The following is an 8,080-nucleotide window of genomic DNA, read 5'->3' on the forward strand; positions in this document are numbered from 1 at the left end:
GGCTCAGCTCCGCCGTTGCGGGTACTTGGGAACTGAACCAGCAGATTGAGGGTCTTTCTCTGTATCTCCTCTCTGTATATCTGTCTTTCCAATAAAAATCAGTAAATCCTTAAAACACACAAACATGCTCACACACCTTCATGTCGTTCAGGTGCTCCTCAGCCACTTTCATCACTCAGCACATTTCATACCCTATTGTGTAGACTAACTATTCATCCTGTCTGGTAATAGCTTACCTGCTTCCTGTTTTAGTGCTGTAGATGGTAATGAACCTGTAGGCAGGGTGGGTGGTCCCTCTTTTGCCCCCAGTATCTTGAGCTGTACTTAATACAGAATGAGCCTTTTAACTTAGATATCTATTGAAATCGACCTGTGGAAAAGAAGGTTCTAGAGCCCAAGACCAAGTGATACAGTAGTTTTATTTAAGGCAGAAAAGCCCAGGTGTTTCCATTGCGTAGTCTGAGGTTTATTTTGGGGCCCTAGGCTCTAAGACAAGCTTCTTGGTAAATGAGTTTGAAAGGAAGCTAGGCAGCCTATTAGGAAATAATTACTGTGATGGAAAAATTGTAAGGAAAGGGGAGAGCTTATTCAAATTAGTGTAACGTAACAGCCCAGAGGACAAAGATGTGCATGGGAAAAAGTCCTCGTTCCAGGTGGCACGGTGATGCTGGCATCTTCCTACAACAAGGCCTGATCCCTACACAGAGGCAGGAAGTCTCGGGAACAGAGGCTCCTCCGTGCCCTCGCCGCAAAGGGAATCAAAGCACAAGGTCTAAGTCATGGACACTGCTACTTGTTCAATGAAGCTGGCCAGGTTTATGTCCCGTTCTGAAAGGCCCGCACATTCATGGGTGCTCAGGGTGATGTGGACCTGAAACAAACAGAAATTCAAAGCTACTCTCTCCATTATCCTTACTAGCTGTGGGAGTCAGTGTCACCACGGGTTCTGGAATAGCATGAGACACCACCATGTCTGCCTGCACATCTGTAATGAGACAGCTACCCAGTCTCCTACTGCAGCTCCCCTTGGATGCACTTCAAAAAGAATGGCTATGGAATTAAAAAAAATTAACATGCAGATATATCAAGAACAACCAGAAGGGTAAAGACAAAATCAACCCTGACATCCAGACACCATCTCCTCCACCCTGAATGTTTGCAGAGCTCTGACTACATGGCAGGCGTTTAATGCCTGTTTCAATTCATTAAGCAGACAGTCTGATCTGCTGTGCCTGGATATTCTGGGTTCAAGTTTATCCTTTCCCTGATCTGTACCTCCAGAGAGGTGCACGCCATTTACAGAAGTTAACAACTTCACAAGCCAGAACCCCAGAACTTCGGGTTTCGTCTTCCATTGTCTAGTTTCACCACAGATGTTTGAATTTACATGTTTGGAATCTGCCTGCTTCCTCTGGGGCATTTATGTTGATTCTAAGGAACAAGTGCAAAGGACCAGAAGAAGAACCTGTGAGTGAGGAGGGCCCAGAGTTAAATGTGAGGAAGAAGCCTTCAGAATGGGCTGGAGTTCTCAAAACCTGGACGGACACAGCACCATAGAGTGACCACTGTCACTCACCTTGTTGTACACATTAAACCATTCGGGATGGTGGTCCAGCTTCTCAGCCTGCAGGGCCACTCTTGTCATGAACCCAAAAGCCTGGGGAGTGAAGTAAGATCCAGATTAATGTACTGAGACAGGACTCCTGGGAACTGTTCTGATGGCTGAAATTGACCTGCCTGTGTGCAGAACGGACCAGCTTCCTTCAGGGAGACCCTTCTAGCTCCAATCAGGTCCCACTGAACATCCTCCACTAGTTCTGAGGCTTGAGCTAGAGGCCGTGTCTGCAGCTGCGAGAAAGCCCTGTTACTATAGACACGGCCAAGGTGCACACACCACAGGAAGCTTTAGCCTTGGCCCATCTCCAGCTATAAAAAGGTCCCTGGATGCACACCTATTGGCTACTGGAAAAGTTCCAGGTAGGGACAGCCCGAGACACATCCCTACTCTCTCCAGTACCCAAACATGACAGTTCCCAAGCTAGCCAGGAACAGTCATTTTCCCCCAGGCATAGTCCCCAAACCAGTGGCTTAGAATAGCATCTGCAAGCCTTGACTAACAAAACTGTATGGAAAAGATAAGCCTGGAGTGAGACACCGCATCTCCAGCCCCAGTCTGAAACCTGCCCACCCTGGTGCCATACCCTGTTGAAGTCTTTAAAATGGAACTGTTTGAAGATGGCATCACGGCCCTCCAGTTCGTTCCACCCCACAGCCCGCAGGTTTGGTAGCAGCTGGTCCCGTTCCTCTGCACTCAGTCTGTGTGCTTTGCCAGCCTGCAGGAGAGAAAGGCACAGATCCAGGGTCTTTCTCTGTACTGGGGCCCTGCTTTCATGTTGCAACCTGCAGGATGGGTTGGTGCCATTTGAGACCGAAAAGTTGAGCACCCCCCCCCTCCCCGGAGTCTGCAACACAGTTAGATGCCACCAAACAGAATACATTGAATCTCGCCAGAAAGACTCCGGTATGGTTTGGATTGCCATGAGAAAGGGGAAAAAAAAAAAAAAAAAAACAAGCCAGGAAGCTCATGGAAGAAGGCCAAAAAAGCTGGTTGTTCTGCAGGCTAAACTCTACCATAGCAGTGCCAGCTGAGAAAATACTGATGAGAAAGACCCAAGATGATCTAAACACTCCTGAGGAGGAGGCAGCTAGATGACTGGCTGCCAGACAGAGGGGGACAGTCTGTAGCTAAAGTCCTTCCAGACTGATTAAACAGGAACAAAAAGAGAAATGCCTCTGCCTAGGAAGAAATGGAAGTCTTAAAAGTCAGACAGGCAAGAGAACAGGTACGGGAGACTATGGCTCATAATGTCTTCTTGGCTCCGAAGGGCTGTATGAGAAACCACTTTGATGTGAAAGATTCATTAGACCAAAGGGCTTAGGTTTCAAATAGGCCACGTGATACATCCTTAGCCAAAAGCCCTCTTCCAGCTGCCAGTACTTGGTGTAAAAAAGAACTTGGCCCCATCACCTACAACTTTGGGAATAATCACCAAAGGTACTGTTGCTGAGGTGAACGTGAGCAAGCTGGGCTTTGTGACAAGGAGGCAAAGTTCCCAACAGTCCTGACATAAAGAGGGATGCATCCAGACAGTTTGATAGCAGTTCCATACAAATGACTTCTAATCATGACTGAAGACTACAAACGAAATGGAACTACCCTTTCTTTGATGAGTCTGAATCCAATGTACAGCCTTATGCATCAGCAATCATCTAGACAATGATTTATGAAGCTGTAAAAATATTAAAATGGCTCAGTTTTTTTTTTTCCTTTAGGATTCCAGATCTTCAAGGAAATTAAAATATTTATTTATTTGAAACAGAATGACAGGGGAGAGCAAGAGATCTTCATCTACTTGTTCATTATCCAAATCTCTGCACTGGTCAAGGCTAGGCCAGAACAGAGCCAAGAGCCTGGGACTCAGCATCTGTGCCTGCCACATGGGTGGCAGGGACCCAAGCATTTGGGCCCTCACCTGCTACTTTTCCAAGCACATTAGCAGGGAACAAGGTCAGCTGAACAGCAGGGACTTGAACAAGTGCTCAGATGTGGAATGCAGGAAGGAGCTTGACTCCCTGCTGCACGATGCCAGGCCCCTTTGGGGGGCTTCAGCCTGCCCCCACTGGCTGCTCTGGCTGTGGATGACCAGAGGGCAGAAGGTCTTTAAGCCACAAGAGGGAAGTCTCCAAGGGTGGCATTCTGCCTAGGAGGTGGGGTCCAGACTTGTTCCCTCATTGGTTCTCAGGCCTGATACTATCTGAACATCCCAAGGGAAATATATAATTCGCAAACTAAGATCTGTTAAAGAGGAAGGGAAAGCAAACTCACACCTGGTACAGGTGAATCCCATCACCTCCCTTCAGGAACAAAATCCTCTTGTCCAGCCTGGCCTCTCATACCACTCTGTCCTCCTCACTCCCTCCTGGGAGCTTCGGGTGTGCTGAAGAGGAAACAGAGGCCTCGAGAGAGAGGAGATCACTCGTCTGCCAATCCTGCCACCTCCCTCCTGGTGAGGGCACCAGCGGCCTTCCCAAAGCATGTTGTGTGTGCCATTGTCTGAGGGCAAGTCAGCTCCCAGTAGCCACTGAGCTACTCTGCAGACAGCAACCGCTGGCACCACTGCATCATGCAGCCTCTAGGCCCTGGCAGCCAGGCCCAGGTCTCAGATTTGCCATGTTCTTTTCTCTTCTAGAAGCTTTGAACCAAGGGCTCAGTCCCCAAAGTGGACGTAACTTGGTCAAGGACAACTGGCCAAATCTAGTGTCCCATCCTGTTTACCTATTGTGCAAAATGCCTTCCAGGCAGCTCAGTCCGGCACTGACCAAGCCAGGAATGACAAGGGGACGAGGGTCAGTTCTGTGCTCTAGGAAGGCTGGGGTGCAGGAGCTGAAGGGAGTCCAGAACCATGCTGTGGCAGAAACAGACAGAAGGCAAGACCGACAACCACACACTCACATGTGGAGGGAACTGGAGAGGGATCGGTTTAGATTTTACAAGGCAGTCCACAGAACAGATGATATGAATCTACTGGCGGGGACAAGTTCAAGCCCCCATCCAACCATTTACCAGCCACATTGCAACATGGCAGTCACCTCTTTGGCTCTGTGAGTAAAAGCACAAGAGCCTCCAGAGTGCCAATGGGACAGTTCAGTAAACTGCATTGTTATTGAACAATGCCACCTGCTTTAAAAAAAATTCCCCTGGGGCAAGTAAGTTTGTGGGGGGGAGCGCTTGCATTTTTGGGAGCATAATCACAGGGCTGCAGGGTTCTTAATCCTGAAAACCCATGCTGTCTCTGGACCCATGGGCCTTGGTTTCTCTCTCCTCTGCTTCAGGTGCCAGCAGAGAAGGCAGCACACATCTGTATCAATAGGACCCAGCCAACTCTGCCCTGGTGGCCTGTTCCCGGTGGCTGAAGCTGGGTCCATGTATCCAAGCAACGGCCTTCAGCCAAGACTTAGAACCTGTTTATTTTCTTGGTGCTGAAGGGGGTGGGTGGACAGACGGGCTCTCTTCCTCTTTAGAGTCTGCCAGAACCCTCCACCTTGTGCCACTAGGGGCTGCTGGCTGGACAGGGGTGAGGGTAGGAGCCTTGCATTCAGTCACACTGGGCTTAGGGAAGTGTCTGGAGGGGTTACTGATTACCTAGCTCTACATCATGGGGGACTCAATGCTCCCAGCCACCAGCTGCACTCACGCCCTCTCCAAGCCCCTGTGCCAAAAATGGACTGTTTAGTGCAGCTTCCAGGGATCACTGTAGGGCTAAGGGTCTGAGACACCCTATGGGTCAGCAGGGCCTGCAGGTGACGTCCTGGACCCTAATCCCTCGCTGCAGGGCTCAGGTTTCCGACTAGGCTTAGGGGCGGGGACCAGTGTCGGGGTGTGGAGTGGGTGAGTGCCAACCATAGCTTACACTCAGCAGTGCGAGCAAGAAAGGGCAGTGGCCACGCGCAGCCATTCAGCCTCCTACGCTTAGCCACCGCCCGCACCCGGAGAAGGCGCAGGCCGGGCCCCAGCGCGCGTTGCCTGAGCAGCAGGGCCTGGGAAGCAGAGGAAGGCCCAGGCTTCTGTCTGTCAGTTCTTGGCCGTCCCCGCCCCCTCTGCCGGCCTTAGCTTTCCCAGTCGCCGGGGCACCACCACCACTGATGGGAGGGATGGGGGCGGAGACCCCGACAGAGATCCCTGCTGGGGGCTCAAAAGACCCTCCCCAACCCATTCCATGTCCCCCTGCGTGGCTCGGTCCCCCGCTCACCATGTCGCTGCGTGTGCGGGCGGCGGGCGGCTGCAGCAGGTGGCTGCTGAGCGGGAGAGCCGGTGCACTGTGGCCGCCCTGGGGCGGGGCCGCGCTCGGGCCGCCCCCTGGTAATGATTAACGGCGCGAGGCGCTGGGCCCGGCTCCCTTCCGGCACCTTCGTCCCCTACAAAAGCACTCTGCTTGCAAGTTACAGGGGTGGGGTGGTGGTGAGGGGGAACGGTGCCTGCTTGCGGACTTGAATCAGTGCGACATTACCCAACTTGACAACAAAACCTTGTATTCAGATAGAATTGACATACAATAAATTGGAAATTTAAAAATGTACACTTTGCTAAGGGTTGCCCTGGGAAAGCACCCGCCCCATGAGACGACGACTAGTGACCCTCACTCCTGGCCTCGTCCTCCCCCTACTGCAGGAAGCCCCTCAGCAGGCAGTCGCAGACCTATGGTGACGTGCATTGTGTGTGAGTGTGGCCGGGCTTTTCCACTAGAGGGAGCCACCTGAACCTCAGGGAAAATGCACATTATAAAAATCTATTATGCAGTTTATATTCTTTAGCACCAAAACAATTTTTAAAGGAATATTTATTTGAAAGAATAAAACAAGAGACACAAAGAAACTTTAAAAAAAAAAGGTAGAGATTCTCTGTTAAGAGACTAAAGGATGGTGGGGTGGGAGGGAGATATATCTTACATCCTCTGATTCACTCCCTTAATGGCTACAGTAGCTACCAGATCAAAGCCAGGAGACAGGAACTCCATCTGGGTCTCTGACGTGGGTGGCAGGGTCCCAAGCACCTGGGCCATTGTTGGCTTTCACAGACACATTAACAGGGAGCTGAGTCAGAAGTGCTCTTGAACTAGTGGCTCATATGGAATTTCAGTATCACAGGCAGCAGATTATCTGTGCCACAATGTCAGCGCCAGTAAACTTATTTTTAATTCCGCTGTCCGTGAGCGTTTTGAGATCTCGTGTTCATGTTGTAGATTCCAGCAGCCCTCCAGTTTGTTTAGCGATGCTCTGTGGATGTTCTGGTTGCTGGCTTTGGCTTACACATAAAACTGCCGGGAACCTTCCAGCACAAGTCTCTGTTTAGACTGATGCTTTCTTTGTTTCTTGAGTAAATTCCTAGGAATGGAATGTCTGGGTTGTAGGAGAGGTTGGAAGTCTGTAACTGATTGGGAAATCGCCACACTGTTTTCCAAAGTGACTGTATCAGTTTACATTCTCAGTAGCAATGTAGGCGGCTCCCAGCCATATCTTCTCACCAACACTTGCTGTAGTCAGTCATTTTAATTTTACCCATTCTAACTAGTGGCCTAGATTGCAATTCCTTGCCTGAAATGCTTGTGAGCAGAACTGTTTCATATTTCAGATGTAAAACATTATTTGCACAAGAATTACATTTGTATATACCTCCTGGGCATGGAACTCAAAAACAAACAAGAAATTAATGATAATTTTATGTACTGTTATATTAAACATGTATTAAATAACATTATGTAACAATGCTATTTCCAAAATTTTTAATTTTTTTTATCTGAAAGATAGAGATTTTTCATCTGCTGGTTTGTTCCTTAAATACCTGCAGGAGTCAGGGCTGGGCCAGGCTGATGTCACAAGCTGGGAATTCAGTGTGTCTCCCATGTGGGGAACTACTAAGGATCCAGCTGCTTGGACCATAGCCTGTACTTTAGCAAGAAGCTGGGCATGGCAGTGGAGTCAGGCCTCTGATGTCCCAAGTGGCATTTTTTTTTACTTTAACGAAAAAATTTTTTTAATTGCAAAGTGAGATTTTTACAGAAAGGATGAGAGATTTTCTTCCATTCTCTGGTTCACTCCCCAAGTGGCCACAATGACCAGAGCTGAGCCATCTGAAGCCAGGAGCCAGGAGATTCTTCTGGGTCTTCCAAACGGGTGCAGAATTCCAAGGCTTTGGGTCATCTTCAACTGCTTTCCCAGGACACAAGCAGGGAGCTGGATGGGAAGTGGAACAGCCAGGATATGAGCCAGCACCCATATGGGATCCCTGAGCATGTAAGGCAAGGACTTTAGCCACAAGGCTACAGCGCTGGGGCCCCCAAGTGGCATCTTAAGTACTGTGCCAGTCACCTGCTTCAGTGTATACAGCATTACCAAAGTGTTCGAGTTTTGAATGCAGCCACACCCAGAAGGTCAGGTGACATCAGCACTCAGAATGTTCAATATCACAGGATATTTTAGGTTTTGGATTTTCACATGAGAGATTTGGAATCCTCACCTCCTT

The 8,080-nt window shown here is 49.4% G+C and overlaps 1 protein-coding gene across 1 annotated transcript; it reads right to left on the bottom strand.

Moving 5' to 3' along the window:
• Positions 1-402: 402 nt before the first annotated feature.
• PCBD1 (pterin-4 alpha-carbinolamine dehydratase 1) lies at positions 403-5,875 on the bottom strand. Its single transcript, XM_040975898.1, has 4 exons — positions 5,811-5,875; positions 2,202-2,333; positions 1,577-1,657; positions 403-871 (listed from the first exon to the last, which is right to left on the bottom strand). The coding sequence occupies exons 1-4, from the start codon at positions 5,811-5,813 to the stop codon at positions 773-775; spliced, it is 315 nt and encodes a 104-aa protein (XP_040831832.1). The 5' UTR covers positions 5,814-5,875; the 3' UTR covers positions 403-772.
• Positions 5,876-8,080: the final 2,205 nt, after the last annotated feature.

The sequence above is a fragment of the Ochotona curzoniae genome, unplaced genomic scaffold, assembly GCF_017591425.1.
Source record: "Ochotona curzoniae isolate NIBS_2020 unplaced genomic scaffold, NIBS_Ocur_1.0 contig_2692, whole genome shotgun sequence".
NCBI lineage: Eukaryota > Metazoa > Chordata > Mammalia > Lagomorpha > Ochotonidae > Ochotona > Ochotona curzoniae.

Coding starts and splice junctions, on each gene's coding strand:
- PCBD1 (XM_040975898.1), bottom strand. Junction 1,658..2,201: donor ATTTTAAAGACTTCAACAGG/GTATGGCACCAG, acceptor TTCACTCCCCAG/GCTTTTGGGTTCATGACAAG. Junction 872..1,576: donor GGTTTAATGTGTACAACAAG/GTGAGTGACAGT, acceptor TGTTTGTTTCAG/GTCCACATCACCCTGAGCAC.